Raw genomic sequence first — 18,328 nt, 5'->3', positions numbered from 1 at the left:
TGGCTCCCCTCGGCCTCAGATTTCCTCCATCTTCGTCGCATCGTCGCGCAGAAACCCGCACGTGTATCCCAGCCTCCGGTCCTCGACAGTCAAGATGCAGTTGACAAATCCGGGCACCGTGCCGGTTTACACCGTCTCTGGTGCTTCAACATCCAGACCTTTGCCCGATTGGCTCGCCAAACGTAGGAAGCGATCGCTCAAGAACGACCCGGAGTACCAGAACCGAGTCGAGCTGCTCCAGGATTTCGAATTCGAGGAGGCAAGCACCTGCATCAAGGTCAGCGAGGATGGCGACTGGGCCGTCAGCGCAGGAACCTACAAACCTCAGATCCACGTCCACAACCTCCCGCAACTGTCGCTTTCTTTTGCGCGCCATACCAACTCTCTCACGGAGAAGTTAGAGATCCTCTCCGCCGACTACTCGAAAACTCTGCTTCTCCAGGATGACCGACGACTCGAGTTCCACACCCCGATGGGCTGTCACTACACGATTCGGATACCCCGGTATGGAAGAGATTTGCTGTACGACAGGCAATCCACGGAGGCGTTCGTGCCGTCTGTCGGCGTTGACCAGGACGGCTTGGGCGAGGTTTTCCGGTTGAACCTCGAGATTGGAAGATTCATGAAGTCATTCCAGATTGATGTTGGAGGAGATGAAGAGGGTGCTGGCTTGCAAGGCGGCATCGAAGCCGGCAGCGTCAACGCCGGCGCCTTGGCTGAGAAGTCCCACGGTCTGGCTGCTTTTGGAACGTCCCTCGGCACAGTGGAATTTTGGGATCCGAGGTCCAAGTCAAGAGTTGCGCGCCTTGCCTGTCAAGAAGGAGCCATCACCGCTCTGGACTTCAGCTCTTCTGGATTGTCCATCGCCACAGGTTCCTCCAACGGCATGGTCCAGCTGTTTGATTTGCGTCGCCCAGTTCCGCTTTTGAGCAAGGATCAAGGATACGGTTTCCCGATCAAGAAGTTGATTCACATGACGACTGCCTCCCAAGAAAAGAAGATTCTCTCGGCCGACAAGAGGATCATCAAGATTTGGGACCAGACCGACGGTACGCCTTGGACCTCGGTCGAGCCCATCGTGGACATCAACGATATGTGAGTTCCGAACACTTCCTCGTACAAGTGATACAAGCTAACGAATAATTAGCGCATGGTGCAAGGACACCGGTATGCTTCTGACTGCCAACGAGGGCAAGCAGCAGCACTCGTTCTTCATTCCCAGCTTGGGTCCCGCTCCCAGATGGTGCTCATTCTTGGACAACATGGTGGAGGAGATGGCCGAGGAGGTTCGCACCGAGACTTACGACAACTACAAGTTCTTGACGCTGCCCGAGCTCAAGCAACTCAGCATGGAACACCTTATTGGCAAGACCAACCTGCTCAGGCCGTACATGCACGGTTACTTCGTGGCCTCGAAGCTCTACGAGCAAGCTCGTCTTATCGCGAACCCCTACGTTTGGGAGGAGGAGAGGACGAAGCGCATCAAGGAGAAGGTCGAGAAGGAGCGCGCCAGCAGAATCAGAGGCAACAAGAAGGTCAAGGTCAACCAGAAGGTGGCCGACAAGCTTCTCAAGAAGCAGGAGAACAGAGAGGTCGTGGACACCAAGGCCGGTCTGCTCGGCGACGACCGTTTCGCCAAGCTCTTCGAAGACGAGAAATTCGCCGTCGACGAGACCAGTTACGAGTTCCGCGCTCTCAACCCGAGCACCACTGTTGCTGCCAAGGATACCCACGAAGTCGGTGTCAGCTCTGCTGCGAAGCCTGCTGAGGCGCCTAAGTTCGGTCTGGGTAAGAAGGCCCAGGCTGCTAAGGCCGCTGCTGAGGAGGGAGTGACCATGAAGGTTTCCTCGTCAACCCAAAAGGGTGGAAGGCAGAGGGATACCGCATTGGGCTCCAGAGTGCAAAAGTCTGGACGCATCAACAAGACCAACCGCGGAGACACTTACGGCGAGAAGCAAGTCACATTCGTCCCGGACGCGAGGAAGAAGAGCAGGGGCCCGCCGCAGCCACAAGAAGAGAGCACGCCACGGGGCAAGCGCGATGCGAGAAGAAGCGCAAGCTCGAACACGTTCAGGAGGATGTAAAGAAAACGCTATGAGTAACCCAGGGGTTTAATAATGGTACAAGAAGGGGCATTTCTATTCGCCAAGCAGATCCCGGCTGCCGAAATCATCAATCATTCAAGTCTCCAACCCCCTCGACGAGCGACCCATTACACCCGCACCAACCCAGTTGGCGATCTTTCGAACTCGACATCTGTCACCCTCTCTCTTTCCCTAGCTCATTTCCGTCCCCATCTCATGAGCTTCCGCTTCTTCTCGGCCTGCTCGATTCCCTTCTCGAGATCTTCCGGGCGGAGCCTCGGCGTCGGGGGCACATCGTCCAGTCTAGCGCGGCCGCGGTGGCTGCGCGGCGGCGAGGACGACTCCTTGACGGACTTGGGAAATTCGGTCCTCCGCGGCGTGAGAGCAGTGACGACTTTCCTGGCCGACTTGCGCATGGTCTCCCTAATCTTCCATTCGCGCTTCTTGGCAATGTAGAACAAAACAGCCATACCGACTGTACGAGTAGAAGAGGTGGTTAGTATTTCTTGTGGGCGTTTGGTATTTGAAAAAGGGTTATGCATACTTCCGAGGGCGCCCACGATGGAGACGACCACGATGATGGCAATCATGGCGCTGGATGAAAGACCGACGGCTCCGGGGCTGTCTCCAGAAGCGCCGGCCTCGTTGTCGACGCGGCCGCCGGACGAGGAGCTGGCATCGCCGGCGGGATCTGGGTAGTAGGTCTCCGTCGCCAGAGGGAAGAAGTTGGAGGTTGTGGTCGCCATGGTGCTCAGGCTGTGTGCCGCTCAAGTGCAGTACACGAAGGCTGGGAAAAGCGCGCTGGTAGTCGGGGAGAGATTAAAACGGCGTCAGGATCGTATGAGTAGTAGTAGAGAAAAGCTGAACAAAAATCGAAAGGATACCCGGCGCCACGAATGTGGCCCAACTCAGTATTTACATGTTCAACCGCCCAGAACTCAGCGCCAATCGTTGTCCCCTCCCTCCCCCTCTCCTGCAACTAGCCTATGAATAATACCCTTACCAGCGAAAAAGCCATGAATGTGACGAGCGAGTCGACCGCCCCCCTTGGAAGTGCATCTGGTCCCCCAGCGGCAGTTGTGCGTAGCGTGGGGCTCGTCTACTACGAACCGTACCTGTTGCCATGGGACGTCCGAGCCCAGGGACGGTCGAAATAGGCTCGCGATGCTCCCATTGGTGTTCAGCGGCCTCGAAGCGCCGGCACACGGCGCTTTCACATCGGGACCGGGGTGCGCCGGCCAATGAGCGCCCGGGGCCTGGGATCCGGCGGCACGGGCGATTTTCATCAGTGGCAGGGGTCCTGAATCACATCTCCGGCTTTCTTACGTCCTGCATCCCATTTCATGTCTCGTCTGCACCTCTCTGCTTGGCCGGTTCGGGGTGACCAGTCTACGTCGCCGGTCCGGCAGTATCTGCAATATCAACAAGCTTAATTGTGTGATCGGGGCGCGCACTCGTCGACTCGGAAGCATGCGGTGTGACGAGGGCTCATGGATTCTGACCTGTAGCCTCCATCGAGAGGTCGCCGCTGGATGTTGGTCGTCTGTGATGGCACCTGCACGCCTTGTCACTATCACGAAGCCGTCTGCAGATGGATGGCCTGGTGAACATCTCCACGCAGCGTCCCCAAGCTGCAAGTTTCGTAAGTTGGCTGAGTTGTGTGGCCACTCATTGCCTTAGTGATCATCTTCTCTTTCTCGAACGCGGAAAGCACCTCCAGCCTCTGGATATGATGCCTTTGCGGTATCACTTGCCGCCAGTCTGCTATCCCGTCAATTTCTTCGTACATTTGGCATTTCTCGGCATGGTCTGAGGCCTTCTAAATTTGGACAGCGGCCTCGGCCGACATCCCATGGCCTCCCCGCACACTTAGTTGTCAGTGTCACTCGAGTTTCGGTGCTAGCATCTTGTCCGCCACTCAGAGAGTCATACCTGAATGTGAATCGCGGGGTCAATGGTCAAGCGGCCTTCTTCAGTTGTATCGCAGCCTTCGGGCTTCTGAGGTTCCGGTGCTGATCGTTACACTGTCGATTTGGTAGAAACGGCTACCCAAGGAGGACTTTTGCAGATAATGGATGAACCACAGCTCATATGTCCTTGCAGCAAAATACCATTGTTGTTTTCATTTTTTGTAGGAGACTACTTCCCGTCGTGCCGTCCTCGCTCGTTGATAGCGTAAGGACAGGTAGATCATGGGTGATACATAATACGAGTTGATGATTGTACACCTAGCTTACAAAGCCTGACCTATAAAGCCCCTTCTCGTCGACCCTGTACCTCAAACTATGAAACATAAATCGATATCGTTACGTCGTAAGTCATGTCCCTCCACCGCCTAGTTCCGACTAGTCACTATCAACAACACCAGGTTCGCCCCAACCATGACCGTAATGACCAGCCACAGAAACACCGCGACGACCGTAGTATACCACGAGTTCGCCATCTTGACTCCGACGGTGCTAAACCTCCTCGCCGGCACGACCCCCGTGTCAGACCCATAACTAGCCGCCCCGGGTACCACAGTCATGTACTTGTTGAACGAGGTGAAGTAAATCAGCGGCGCCGTGATGACGGGCAGCACCGTGCTCAGCACAACCTGCGTGCCCGTGAGGGCGTTGCTCAACCCGGACTGCCCCGCAACCGCAACGACCACGGCCGCGGGCGTGATGCTGATGACCCTCGTGATCAGCCGACGAAGCCAGGGCCTCATCCGCCAGCCCAGGGCCCCCTCGCTGACGAGCTGTCCGGCGATGGTGCACACCAGACCCGCCGAGACGCCCGACAGCAACAAAGCAAAGGCGAAGATGATGCCGGCAGCGGAGGAGATGCTGTTCGCGAGCAAGTCGTGCATACCGAAGATATCCGATGCCAGGCTCGTCTGTCCCTGGTACAGCGCGGCGCCGGCGACAACGAGAATGGCCGAGTTGACGAAGAGGGCGAAGATGAAGAGCGAGAAGATGATCTCGGCGATGGAGAACTTCATGCAGTGCTTGATGGCGGCCATGGAGGGGAAGTAGAAGACTTTCTGGACGCTGTCGACGGTGGTCATGGTGTCGGTGCGCGGTAGTTCTTGGAGGTTTCCTTCTTTCATGTCGAAGTCTTTGAGACGGGATTGGACGACGCCGGAGCCGAGGTGTAGACTGTGTGGCATCACCGTCGCTCCTAGAATGCCGCAGGATTGGTAAAGTCTGCCAGTGTTAGTCGAATCATTCAGTAGCTGTGTCGGTTTGCTTACCCCTGAGTTTGGATGATCGAGCCGGAAGGGAGGTAACCGCGGAAGACCTGGCCGACGGTGGTATTCTCGATGAGAGATAGTTGAATGCAGAAGCAAACGACGACCCCAAGGACGAGAAAGCAGACGGCAATCTCAAATAACCGCAGACCCCTCATGGAACCGTCAGGCCGATAGAAGACGACGATGAAGACGACATCCAGCATCGTTAAGATCACACACGCCAGCAGCGGTAGTTTTGGGATGAGTAGATGTATCGCCGTCGCGGTGCCGATCACAACAGCCATGTCTGTCGCGATGATGGCGATCTCTCCCAAGACGTAAACAGTCACATTCATCCATTTTGGTAGGAAGACGCGGCAGGCGGTGGCTAGATCGAGGCCCGTGATGGTGCCCAGTTTAATGGCGAGGCTTTGGAGAAAGATGGCGATGATATTACTCAGGAGCACGATGAACAACAGATCAAAATGGTAGGACGCTCCCGCTGCGATGTCGGTTGCGTAGTTTCCCGGGTCGACTGTAAGGCGTCAGCTCATCGACTTGAATGGCGAGAAAGAGGACTTACTATATGCGACGGCAATCATGAACCCTGGCCCAACAAACTGACCAAAAGTGACGAGGTCGCTCCATCGTCTATTCCACCACCCCGCTTGGCTTTTTCTGTAGGAATCATTGGGAAGAGGCAGGGTCGGACCAGCCAGAAGAGCCAGCGGCTCAGTTTCTTTCTTCTCAATCGGCGTATCGAGCCTGAAAGTGGTTTCCGATGGCCCTGGAGTTGCGGGAATGGTATCGAGTCTGATGAAGTCGGTCCTTCCGAAATCTGGCGGCACCTCGATGTCTAACGTCAACCGCCTCGACCGCCGACGGTCCGTATGCGATAGACCATGCAAGGTCTGGTCGATAGTGTAGTCCGCAGTGAAGGGATTCGCGCTGTTCCTGCGGGAGTTGCTCCCATGCTGGGTTTCGTCCACCCAAGTGGGCTTCATGGTATTCCCGGTAACAACGATCGTAGACGGGCGGAATCTTGAAGCTGGTGAGGAGTCAGTGTCGTGCAAATGGCCAAGAAGTAGAGCCGGGTACTTGCCATCAACATGAGCGACAGCGAGTGAGAACGTTAGCTTTCCGTCAGTAGCATTAGGAAGAGACAACGCAGGAAGAAAGAGACAAAAGACGACCGATTCGAGCAGGCATTTTGGAAATGAAGCGGTTTTGTCATGTTACTGGCCCCGGGCTGAAAGCATCTCTCTAAAACGACTCGGGATGCCTCACAACGGTAAGGCATGCCGAAAGCGGCATCAACAAGGGGACACGGTCTCGTCCGTTTAAGACACATGTTCGTCATGGTCAAGCCGTGGGGGGCATCACCGAATCAGTGGGACGCCCAGAACCAGGTCCTTGTGGCACAACTCAAGGGCTTCTTCTCGAACGACTCGAGACTGAAGGGTCCTTCTTGGCTAGCGGATCGTCGGACGAGGCCGTGGAAGAAGTCCTCAAGATGTTGGCCGCCACTAGCCCACAAGGCAGGCTTCTGGACCGGAATTCCTGAGATCTTGGCGCCCCGGCTTGGGAATAGCGGACGCAAATGGCACATGTTAGTGACAATCAGCATGGCAAAAATCAACGATTACGGCATGGCTTGTCCAGTTAGGTACTGTATGGGAGTGGATAAGAGCCTGTGGCGTTATTGATGGGAGGCGCGCAACCTTTCTGCCAAGTGATTTTGTATTTGCTGGTTCGGCCATTAGGCTCGGCCTGACTAGAAGCGAAGTTGTGCACCCTCTTATGGACGCTATTCGCCAGCCGCTCTCTGTTGAAGGCTGATCTCTTGTTCTTGGAGGGCCGGTTTTGGCTTGACTCAACCGGCCTCGTATGGATGCGGGACGGTCAGCAGCTCACCGGGCTGACCGGGCTCACCGGCGACCCATTTTGGCGTATCTCCGGGCGGGTCCCGTTTTCCGTACATCCTTGTCACTCCGGCTTGACATTCGGCCCCGTGCCGGACTGCGGACGTAGATTTATGTGGGTTTGCTGTTGAAGCTTTCGGGCCTCTATTCACACATTCACCGAATCTTCTTGGTCTCCTTTCCGGCGGCACGCTCGCGGTCTCTCTTGGCGTAGATGCCCGCGGTGAAGGGGTTCTCGTAGCTCAGGGCGATCTTGTAGACGATGAAGACCCACACGGTCAACAGAATGCCGGCGGGCTTGCCGTAGATGAGCGCAGCACCGAGGAAGCTCAGGGTGGAGCCGTTGTACATGGGCGCGTCGGTGACGTTGAAGGGGAAGCCAGTCACGATGCTGTCCATCAAGATGCCAAAGTAGTCACCAAGGAAAGTGCCGGTGATGCCCAGCTGCCATGTCGAGGAGAGAACGAGCACATTGCCGGTCGCGACTAGGGCATAGCCAATGTAGGTCGCAGTGTCGGACGCGAGCAACGGGTGTGCGGGCTGGAAGCGGAGAGCGCGTTCGTAGAGGAGGTCACGGAAGATTCCCAGAGAGAAAATGGTGACAGCGAGCGCGTAACAAGCAGTCTGCGAGCGTCCGCCAAACAGCTTGGTGAGGAGCTTATTATTGTACTCTGGTCGGGTTAGAGGCGTCTAGTCGGGCAGGTGAGGACCCTACGAACCTTGTCGCGCGACGATGCTATGCAATTGTCAGCCGGCAAATTGGCTAGAACTTTGAGGAGACTTCACTTACTTCCAGAACAGAGGATTGAAGGCGATAGAAGCGGCAGAGACTGGTTGGGGGTCAGCGACGAGGACGGCAATGTGAAGCTCCAGAGGCCCAAGCTCCACGCAGACGACATGACGTACTGAACAAGCTCTTCTGGTCAAAGTCAACCAGCGCCTTGCTTTCGATGTCGATGGGTGCCATGGCGAAGGGTTTTTGACAAGGGAAAAAAAAAAAGATGAGGGTAAATGGCTGAATCGTTGAATTCCTGGCGAAGCAAACTCGTGGGGAAAACCGTTGAGGAATAGTTGTAGGTTCTTGGTGCGCTTTTGCTTGTGACAGAGCTCAGCTCCACCAGTATTTATGTCGGCGGGGACACCTGGCCATAGCGCATCATTACGCATGATGCATGGGGTCACTTTTTTCTCTATGGGGTTTCGGGGGCCTTCGGGGAATGGGGTAACAACCTCCCCGCCGTAGCCGACACTGGGCAGGCACCGAATGGCCAATTCACTTTTCACGCACAGAATGCGAGGGCCTAGGCGGAAACACCGAAAGGCCGTGAATGTCAGACGGTGCCATGATCCATCGAGGAAAGGAATTTATCATTGAGTCTACCGAGAATCCACAAAAAGCGCCGACGTCAAATCGAAAATGGGTATCAACCGCAACCTCAAAACCACTGGAGAAGCCAACAACGCCCCGAGCACAAATCACCTGCGATTCCTAGTCTTCTTGGCCACTGTGCCCGTGTCTTCTTCCTCGTCGTCCTGGCCCTTCTTAAGGTCCTCGGTCAAGCCCCATTCCTCCTTGTCGTACCAGTCTTCGCCGTCCGACATGTCGCGGTTCGGTCCGCAGTGAGCCTCCGCCTTGGACCAGTGGAGGACGGTCCTGCGAAGACGATTCGCCTTGAGGAGGCCTTCGTGGAGCTTCCTGGCTCCGCGGCAGACCTCTTCCTGCTTTTGCACGTACAGCGCGAGTAGCCGGCGGATATCCTCGGCTTCTGGCTCCGGAATACCCACATTCTGGTCTGGGCGGGCGTTTGGCGGCGGCCGGAAGAATGGGTGCACAAAGGTCTCATCCATCTGGTCCGACTCTACTGACGGCACGTGCGTGCCGTTCCGGTTCGTCGCCTCCGCGTCCTGATGTGGTGGAGGAACGGCGCCGGCCTGGTGCATTTCGACATCGGTGGCCTTCTGCTTCTGTTTCTTATCCGCGCTTGCCTCCTCTCCCTCCTTCGGGGTAGCGTCGGTCGAGGTTTGTCCTTCTGATGGTTTGGCAGTGTCACCCTCAGCTTTTGCGTCGTCCTTTGCGGGTTTGTCTGGCAGTGGCTTGCGGCCCTCTGGCTTGTCTGACCCAGCGTCTGTCATCGTGATATCGCCATCGCCGCTGTCCTTGTCGCCTGATGGTTCTCCATTCGTGCCATTCGGCGCCTGGTTCGGCCTTGCGTCGCCGTTGACCGGCGCCGGAGAAGGCTCCTCGTTCTCGGTCGAGGTCTTTAGGCCGCCCTGAAATGCACGCTCCAGATATTCGGCCGAGTACAGCTCAACGTCGTCAGGGCCCACCATCATGCCACAGGGAATCCAGGTGTAGTCGCCGCATAGCCTCGTGAAGAGGTGCTTAACTTTCCACAGGGATCTGTTCTCTTTTCGCATCACTTCGCAGCTCTGGTCGGCAATCTCGTTCAAGGTCTTGGCCGTGAAGGGTTTCGAGAGGGTAGGATGGGTCGGGAGGTCGGTCGACGCGGTCAATGGGGCGAGGATCTCTGAGGAGGGTCAGCGGAGTGGCTATGGTGCCGCAAGGGTAGGACTCACGTTCGATCCGAATGTTGGCATAGGGGTCGAGCTCTGTGGCAGAGGCGACGGCCTCCTGTATACGCTCTTCGTCGTCGTCGCTGTCAATCTCGTAGCCTTCTTCGTCGACTATCGGAGGGTTGCGACTAATTATTGTGCGTTGTTGTCCGGCGTAGTCGATCACCTGCAATCGTCAGTCCCGTCGTCTACCCACCAGAAGGACGCGCGACGCACCTCATTGTAGACCTCGGGTCCGGAGGGAGGCGCAAGCTGGCCTTGGTGAGAGAAGAGGGCACGCTTCTTAAGCTTGTGGCCGCGGTTCCCGTAGTGGTCAATCTCATCGTCTGAATCGGATTCTGCGGCTGCTCGTCAGAATGCTGCGGCAACAGCGAGGGCGTCTCGTGTGTGTTGGGTCGCGTACCGTAAGCTTTGCGCTTGAGGGCCTTTTTCATCGCGGCCACGGTCTCGGCGAAGAGGATCTGTTGGGTAGCCATTGCGCCGTCGTGTCCTGGCTCCTGGCAATGGGCCCAGAGCGATCACGGAGGTCGGTCGGCAGCGAGGACGAGGTGGTCGGCTTTGGGGAGGTTTTTGGAGCGAATAGAACAGTAATCTCACACAGTTTTCGTCGGGCCAAGATTCGCGTCGAAACAAGGTCGCAAGGGAGGCATTTACCGGCTTGAGCAATGCGGTGGTGTGGTGTGGGAGAAGTGGTAGAATGGGTAGCCCTCAATTTCTGCGCGCAGTCTCTGTGACGAGGCGGGAGGAGACCTACTACTGCCGTAACCACGCGGGCGGCAAGGCTGGCTTTGCGCTGCGCTGCCAGTGCCAGGTTCACTCAGGTTCCTTCAGGGCACTTTGGGCCGTGGACCATGACCGCATCCGCCGCCTCAGCCAATCAAAAGCCTGTATTACGGCACCCATTTTTACCGATCCAGCCCGAAGATTTCCCGCCCGCGGCCAAGTCGAACGATCGCTGCAGCGCTCACAGGGGGGTGACGCCCTCTGTGAAGTCACTGGGTACAGTGGGCCAACGCTGGAATGGAGCTGCGATACCTGTGACATGTACAGATCGGTACCTTGAACCCCATGCTTTCACGATTATCATTTGAATGAGGCCTTCCTTGGCGACAATCCGCAATTTTGTTCGTCTTGCTGTCGAACCTCGAAACACAAGCTCGGCAACCATGCGCCCTTGAGTCTGCTCTTGTGAGATCCCCGCAAAGTTTCGCTAAGAGCTCCAGCTAACCTGCGCCAGAGCTCCCGCGACGAATCCCTCACTGCCCCTCGATACCTCACCTCGGTCGACTCGCCCATGAGTAGATAGGAATACCTTGAAAATGGACGGATATCCAGTTGGAAGCCTGGATCACAACATCCCGCACGTCGTCCTCGCCGGTCTCACCTCGAGCCCCGCCAAGGACCTGCCTCTGAACGCCGAGCTTCGGGACCAGGCGTTTCTGTTGCGATCAGAGCTACCGAACCTCGAGACGCCAGATGCCGAAGCGCTGAGGGACTACATCGTGCGCCAGGATGGGAGGAATCAACCGTGGAACGGGAGAGACAGCGGGAAGCCTTACAAGCTCCGCGTCACCGTGGCTGGTCGGGTACGGCTTATACCATCCGCATGTGTTCTCTAAGACTAACCCCCTGGATAGTCGTTTGTCCTTCCTCCCCGGCGAGCCAGGCTTCCAGAGGGTATCGAAGCCCCCGATACACCTCCCGTGCTGCACTCTCCCTTCTCGCCATTGAGCCCCGTCTCTCCTCTGTACCCCGACGGCCTCATGAACACGGAATGGCTGCACAAACATGAGGATCTGGTCCCGAGCGTCTACGTTTCTTTCTGCATCCTTACCTCCGACCCGACCCTCGCAACGCTGCACGACAACCAGCTAAAGACCGACATCAACAACCTCAAGACCGCTCTTGGCAAATCTGGATATAGAACGCGACTCGCTGTGGTGCTCTTGAGCGATGGCACTGCGTCTTCCTCCATGGTCGACCTCGTCCAGGACCGGCTTGACAACATTAGGAGAGGCGTAGGTCTAGACACCAAATCATTCTTCTACCTCTCTCCCGGCGACCTGTCCATCGATCTCGAGCATACGGCAGACTCCATGCTGGCTGCGGTGTTCCTGCAAGCTATAGAGTACTATAGAGACCTCGGCCGTCATGCGCGGAAGAAGCGCAGTCGTGGCGTTGCCCCGCCGCCCACGGTACCGCCTACAAACACCTCACAAACACTCACGGTCCAGGACTGGAACGTGAGATACGACTATAAGACGGGCATATTTGCCGAGTTCCGCCAGGAGATGGACGCTGCGCTGCGCTCATACGATCAAGCGTACGAGGAGCTCCTCAGCCAGGATGTGATGGACGTCATCCCGAGCTGGAGTCCGCGGTGGAACGAGGCGCGCATGCTTGCCGACACTATTGCCATACGCGGCATCCGGTGCGTGCTCTGGGGCGGGCAAACCACCTCAGCAGTGCGGAGATGGCAGACACACCGCGATAAGATAGCCGACTTTATTGATCGACGAGGCCGAGGCACGCACAACTACGGCTGGAAGGCGTGGGAGTCGAGGTGGGCCGTTGTCATGGCGAACTTGATCGAGAGAGTAGACTTGCGCAGTCTAGCACCATCAACGAAGACGCTCTTCCTTCAACCGGAGAAGGCTGCTGCGGTGGATAGACTACAACCCTGGGACATGCTACATCACACTGGGTACTGGTACCGCACTGCGGCAGAGCATCTCGCAGCCAGGCGCGCCCTTGCTCGATCAATTCCCGAGGAAGACCGCAGGTCACCAGATACCACACCCGCATCAGCTGTGGCCGGCAAAGCCTTCACATACGACACCTACATGTGCCCAGATCCTCACGAGGAGTTCCCCCTCCAGGGTATGGGAGTCAACCACTCTCAGCTCATCATCGACCTCCTGATGGCAGCAAGATCCCAGTTCCAGGCGCGGAAGCAGCACAGGATATCAGCAGAGCTGTCTCTCCAGTGCGCCAAAGAAATGGCAAACTTGAAGGCGTGGGATGACGTTGTTGCGTTGCTGCGCCCGTTATGGGAAGATATGTCGTTCAGGGCGGAAGGTTGGCTCAACATTGCCGAGGACCTCAGCTGGGTTCTTCGGGCTGCTGCTGCCCACACCGGAAATGGGCCGCTTGTGGTTGCCATTGACTGGGAGCTGATGAACAGGAGTAAGTTTCTCGCTGGGCTTTTGCACTTTCTTTACTTACCTTCTGCAGAGTTCACACGGCGACCCAAGTGGCACTACGACATCTCCAAGTCCTTGGAGGGCTTGTCGATTGAGACCAAGCCTACGGTCACCATCAACGACGACGTCGTATCGTCCTTCATCTCGGCATCGTTCATTTTCAAGGCCGAAGACGGAAAAGCCGGCGAAACCTGTCAAGCTCAAGTTGCGATCAAGTCGGAAGCGTTCCCGGATGCAGCCCTAGTAACACTGAAGGGACTGCATGTTGACTTCGAGGGTAGTCTCAAGACCATCACCCTAGACCACACCCCAGACTCCAATGCTCGCACAGAAAGGGGCAGCGTGACTCTTTCAAACGTGCCGCTGGCAGAGACACCTCGTGATGACAATGAAGAAGAGGGTGCCTCAGTCCTGAGCGGGTCGGCCGATCTGTCGATCAAGCCCGGCTCTACCAATGTCTACGAAATGGCGATACCGTTGCGAGAACCTGGCGAGGCCCGCGCATCCTCAGCAACCCTGATCTTGGAGGCAGACGACTTTTTGCTTAATTACACGATTGCGTTCCAGGATCTCGGCGCGGGGGATTTCTGGTTCAGTCCGTCTCTGTCCAGACGACGCATTGTGCGGCAAAGCGCCCACGTCATCCAAGTGCAGCCCAGGCCGCCCAAGATGGAAATCAAGCTTGCAAAGCCCCTCGAACAGTTCTACGCGAACGAGCCCATGGAGCTCCTTCTTGACGTACTCAATGCGGAGGATGAAGAAGCCGTCGCCAAGTTGGAGGTCCACGTATTCGGCGAGCATATTCCCTCTTTTCGAGTCCGAGTCGAGGATCAAGACGAACACTTTGCAGAAGAAGCCAAGGAGGAAGCCAAGCTCACCGGTCTACCTCTCGGCACACTTGGAACGTCGCAATCAACAAAGGTCAAGGTTTCTCTTGATCCTATTCAGTTGACAACCTCCTACGACGTCACATTACGAGTCTTCTACCACCTCGTCTCCGATCCAGCGACCCTGATCATGCAAATCCTCCCCGTCCAGCTCAATGTCGTCAATCCTTTCGAAGCCAACTACGACCTCATCCCCCGCCTCCATCCCGATCCTTGGCCCTCGCTTTTTGACTACGAGGGCGTCCAAGACCCGACAATCACCAACGAAGCCGCCATCCAACCGCGCGGTCTGGCCCAGAAGTGGTGCCTCGTATGCCACTTCGCCTCCTTTGCCTCGGAAGACCTCGAAATCGTTGGCATGGACGCCGAGGTGGTCGCATGCCAGAACAACGCCAGGTGCACAACCGCATCCCGGCCCGAAATCCCAGCGGACGGCCTCCGCATATCCCCCAAGTCGATGCAAGAAGCACACTTCAACCTGGTCGCCCAGAAATTGAGCCTTGACGACCGCGGTCCCGCGTCGCTCGACGTCGCGTTCGTCCTCAAATGGCGCCGCGCGTCAGCAGACCCGTCCTCTAAGGCGAACACCACGACGATGCTCGTGCCGAGATACATCGTTCTCGGCTCCGAGCCCCGCGTCCTCGCCTCCTACTCCCTTGCCAACCCCGCCACCGGGCTGATCCACCTAGACGTCACAATCGAGAACGGGTCGAGCCACTTCTTGACCTTCGGCCTCAGCATGGAACCCAGCGACGAGTTCGCCTTCTCGGGCGCCAAACAAACCACGGTCCACGTTCTTCCGGTCTCGCGGCGCTCGGTGACCTACCGCCTCCTCCCCCTCGTACGCGGCGCCTACATCAGGCCGAGTCTGGTGGTAAGAGACAAGTACTTCCAGAAGGTTCTCAGAATCATCCCGACAGAGGGCATGAAAATCGACAAGGACGGTCTCCTAGTGTGGATCCCGCCAGAGGAGGAGGAGGAAGAGGATAGCTAGTCACGCTTGCATACATACTCTACATCTAAGAATCTCTAAGCACCAGCATCTATCGTGACCTACATCTTGGCCTTTGGCGGCCTCTCCGGCCTGCCGATCCTCTTCATCCACTCGTCCGTCAACGTGGTCTTCTCTTGGACGCTCAACTTCGACCACCTCTCATACTCATCCTGCTCCCTCCTCCACTCGCCCAGCCCCTTCACAATCCACTCCGCTGTCAACTTCGCACTCAGCCCCGGTATCTCCATGGGGAAAAGGTGCCCCGCCTCGGGCAGCGTGACCTCCTTCACCCGCCCCCTCGCCACGCCGCCGCTCCCGCCGGGCCCGGTCCCCGTAAGCCTCATCTTCTCCTCCCTCAGCTCCGGCGTCGACAGATCGCTCGTCCCGCCAAAGACGTACAGGGCCCCGGGCCTCAGGTGCGGCAGCCTCGCCAGCGTGCTCGCCCCCTCGGAGCGGTACACGGGGAACGTGTAATACCTCTCGTTCAACGACTGGTCCAGGTCCGGCACGAGGTCGGGCCGCACAACCGCCCGCCCCGTCTTGTCGTACGCGTCCCAGCTCGGCCTGAAGTACGTGAAGACCTCCTGGTGCTTCGTCGTCGTCAGCGTCACGCCCTTGCCCTGCGGGTACAGCTGCGTCGGCACGTCCCGCAGCCCGTTGTCCACCCAGGCGTCGAACACGCGGGGGTCCCAGGCCCTGTAGAAGGGGCTCTTCTGGAAGGCGGCGCGGGCCTCGGCGCGCGAGGGCCAGAGGTCGCGGCGGTAGGCGGAGGCGGCGGCGGGGCTGGCGGCGATGCTGCCGCGGGCGTTGGAGGACCACTTGGAGATGACGGGGTCGAGGAGGACGACGGCGGAGAGGAGGCGGGGGTTGGCGAGGGCGAGGTTGACGATGGAGTTGCCGCCGAAGGAGTGGCCGACGCCGAAGAGGGGGCGGGGCGGGCGGAGGGTGTTGACGACGTGGAGGAGGTCGCGCGGGTGGTCGAACCAGCCCGGGTCGTTGCCGAGCTTGCCCTCGTTGAGGACGGAGGAGGCGCCCTGCCAGGCGGCGTCGGCGATGATGATGGAGCGGATGCGGAAGGTCTGCGTCTTGACGGACTCGGCGTGGAGGTCTTCCCAGAGGGCCTCGTAGAGTTCCTGGGTGCTGTTGTCAGTATCGTGGTCTCAATCAAGGATCTCGCCGGTTTTGTGCATCTGATGTGTTTTGATGAAAGTGATGAAATGAAATGAGATGAGATGAGCGATGCGTGACGGACGCACCTTTGGAAACCCGTTGGCGTGCGCGCCGATGATGGTCACGTCGCCGGGCTGAGGGTTCGTGTTGTCCTTGGGGATGTACTCCTTGACGGACAGCTTGAGGACGTCATCTTGGGAGTTTGCGAGGGCGTGGGGGAACTCGCGGACGTGAGAAGCGTCGAGGATGTGCTCCTTGATGTGGAAGACGGATGACGGTGACATGGCGGTTATGGTTGGCTGGCTGCTCGTTTGAGCCGGCCGGTTTCTGAGTGAGTGTATCTACAAAACGTTCGAACGCGAGAGGCTGTCTCAATTGTTTGGCAGTCAACTAAATGAGTGTGTCTGAATTACTGAGACGAAAAGACTTGACGAACGTCTCAATTTCAAAGAGGATGAAGCTGAACTGAGAAACCCGAGGGACCGAATCGCATCCCGGGCGATGGAGAGTCTGGGGTGTGTGGAGCTGAGATGCCGAGGTCCCAACGGCACGCTGCCAATCCGCAGATTCCACCGGCAAACAAACCGCCGCTGCGACCGTTCTCTCTGCACCTCCCCGAGACAGGGAGGCAGGACTCGGCGGCAGTTGTATTCGGCGAGGGAAAAGCCGATGAAACCCATCATCTCCCTTCCATCACGGATTGCGGAGATGTCACAGAGGTGTACCCGTCAGCCCTGTGTTTTGGGATCCTGCGGCTTTCCAAGAGATTAATTGAGTTCCCGAGCAAGGTAACCAACCTGTCACTTTCTCCTGGCGTGTCACCCGTCTTGTGTCTTTTTTTCGTCCCTTCTTCACCTCAGGGAGAGACACTCGCTTCCGTTGTTGTACCGTGTGTGACTTGGCTGCAAGGCACGGCACGGGGCAATCTAAGGTACCTACCCCGCGGTTTGCTCTCTCGTCTCCTCCCCCACCATTCATTCCTGCACTCCACACGCACATCCCGTCCCGTCCTCTCTCCATCAAAAAAACCACCGGAGCACAACTCGCCACACCCCGGCCGGCCCTGCATGCCCCGGGTCCTCATCTTCGCCGGCGCCCCGGAGGCGGACTGGTCCTCCCCGGACCTCCTCCCACCACCACCACTCCAAACGCCGCCGGCCGGCCCCTCCTGGCGTTCACTATCCCTCCACCGCGCGCCCCTCGTCACGGGCTTCTCCCAACCCCACGGCCTACCCACCGACTTCAGACCCCCGGCGCACTTCTTCAGCCTCTCCATCTCCGCCTCGCAAGACCCAAGCGGCGCCGCGTCCCAGCAGGACCTCCTCCTCTCCCAGTTCTACGACCACTCGCTGGCCCTGCACCACGACATCCCCTCGTCCCAGCTCCCGCACTCGCAGGGCACGCAGTCCTTCGAGACGACGGTCACGGACTCCTTTCTGACGGAAGAAACGACGTCGTCCTCGTTCGCGGGCGACGGCGACACCACCACGACGAGCGTCCGCCCGCCCCTCGCGACGTCCCACCACCTCAGCGACCTCGAGGACGTCCCCGCCGGCCCGGCCCTCCTCCAACTCGCCCCGCAGACCGTCACGGTCAACCTCATCGCGGGCGTCATCTCCGTCTCGCCCGCGCGGTCCATCACCACGCGCTGGGGCACCGAGCTGGCCCTGGTGGAGGTCCTCGTCGGCGACGACACCCGCGCCGGGTTCGGCGTCACCTTCTGGCTGCCCGCGAACGCCAAGAGTAGCAGTAGCGGTGGTGGGAGTAACGTCCTCCCGACGGAGCTGCGGCGGCAGGACGTGGTCCTGATGCAGAACGTCGCGCTGCACGTCTTCCGGGGCAAGGTGTACGGGCAGAGCCTGCGCAAGGGGCTGACGCGGACGACGGTGCTGTACCGGCGGAGGGTCGGGGAGGGGGACGAGGGCGGGTATTACCGCCGCAAGGACCTGGAGTCTCGGGGGTCTGGGGCTGCGAATCCGCAGTTGGCTAAGACGAGGAGGGTGTGGGATTGGGTCTTGAGGTTTGTTGGTGGCGAGGAGAGGACGGAGGGGAAGGGGAAGGGGAAAGGAAGGAAGAAGGGGTGGGATTTGCCGCCTGATGATACCCAGTGAATTGGATTTAAGCTTGGATAAGAAAGAGTGTATTTGGATTCTTTTGGATAACTTCATTAATCGACTCTATTGTCGTCATTACAATTCCTAGTCTAAGCAGAGTGAGTTCTAGCCCGGGTATCCTCTAAACACATCCGACACGCATCGTACACCAACATCTTCTTCAAAC

At 58.0% G+C, this 18,328-nt stretch overlaps 7 protein-coding genes across 7 annotated transcripts; 3 read left to right on the top strand and 4 right to left on the bottom strand.

Moving 5' to 3' along the window:
- Window positions 1–94: 94 nt before the first annotated feature.
- CkaCkLH20_06165 (uncharacterized protein) lies at window positions 95–2,084 on the top strand (the record flags this gene model as incomplete). The annotated part of the gene is made up of 2 exons (XM_038888882.1): window positions 95–1,095; window positions 1,148–2,084. The coding sequence occupies 2 exons, from the start codon at window positions 95–97 to the stop codon at window positions 2,082–2,084; spliced, it is 1,938 nt and encodes a 645-aa protein (XP_038745683.1).
- A 197-nt stretch (window positions 2,085–2,281) lies between these two features.
- On the bottom strand, window positions 2,282–2,830 carry CkaCkLH20_06164 (uncharacterized protein; the record flags this gene model as incomplete). Its single annotated transcript, XM_038888881.1, has 2 exons — window positions 2,282–2,559; window positions 2,629–2,830. The coding sequence occupies 2 exons, from the start codon at window positions 2,828–2,830 to the stop codon at window positions 2,282–2,284; spliced, it is 480 nt and encodes a 159-aa protein (XP_038745682.1).
- Window positions 2,831–4,419: 1,589 nt separating this feature from the next.
- On the bottom strand, window positions 4,420–8,187 carry CkaCkLH20_06163 (metal ion transporter metal ion transporter; the record flags this gene model as incomplete). Its single annotated transcript, XM_038888880.1, has 7 exons — window positions 4,420–5,272; window positions 5,320–5,833; window positions 5,882–6,339; window positions 7,381–7,891; window positions 7,940–7,956; window positions 8,011–8,050; window positions 8,127–8,187. The coding sequence occupies 7 exons, from the start codon at window positions 8,185–8,187 to the stop codon at window positions 4,420–4,422; spliced, it is 2,454 nt and encodes an 817-aa protein (XP_038745681.1).
- A 509-nt stretch (window positions 8,188–8,696) lies between these two features.
- Window positions 8,697–10,270, bottom strand: CkaCkLH20_06162 (uncharacterized protein; the record flags this gene model as incomplete). Its single annotated transcript, XM_038888879.1, has 4 exons — window positions 8,697–9,748; window positions 9,798–9,960; window positions 10,011–10,132; window positions 10,198–10,270. The coding sequence occupies 4 exons, from the start codon at window positions 10,268–10,270 to the stop codon at window positions 8,697–8,699; spliced, it is 1,410 nt and encodes a 469-aa protein (XP_038745680.1).
- Window positions 10,271–11,113: 843 nt separating this feature from the next.
- CkaCkLH20_06161 (uncharacterized protein) lies at window positions 11,114–14,878 on the top strand (the record flags this gene model as incomplete). Its single annotated transcript, XM_038888878.1, has 3 exons — window positions 11,114–11,380; window positions 11,432–12,980; window positions 13,029–14,878. 3 exons carry the CDS (start codon window positions 11,114–11,116, stop codon window positions 14,876–14,878), a joined length of 3,666 nt encoding a protein of 1,221 aa, XP_038745679.1.
- A 59-nt stretch (window positions 14,879–14,937) lies between these two features.
- On the bottom strand, window positions 14,938–16,332 carry CkaCkLH20_06160 (uncharacterized protein; the record flags this gene model as incomplete). The annotated part of the gene is made up of 2 exons (XM_038888877.1): window positions 14,938–16,011; window positions 16,135–16,332. 2 exons carry the CDS (start codon window positions 16,330–16,332, stop codon window positions 14,938–14,940), a joined length of 1,272 nt encoding a protein of 423 aa, XP_038745678.1.
- Window positions 16,333–17,115: 783 nt separating this feature from the next.
- On the top strand, window positions 17,116–18,159 carry CkaCkLH20_06159 (uncharacterized protein; the record flags this gene model as incomplete). Its single annotated transcript, XM_038888876.1, has 1 exon — window positions 17,116–18,159. One exon carries the CDS (start codon window positions 17,116–17,118, stop codon window positions 18,157–18,159), a length of 1,044 nt encoding a protein of 347 aa, XP_038745677.1.
- Between the last annotated feature and the right edge of the window lie 169 nt (window positions 18,160–18,328).

Source organism: Colletotrichum karsti (assembly GCF_011947395.1).
Source record: "Colletotrichum karsti strain CkLH20 chromosome Unknown Scaffold18, whole genome shotgun sequence".
Lineage (NCBI taxonomy): Eukaryota > Fungi > Ascomycota > Sordariomycetes > Glomerellales > Glomerellaceae > Colletotrichum > Colletotrichum karsti.
This window is presented reverse-complemented; position numbering and strand designations above follow the sequence as displayed.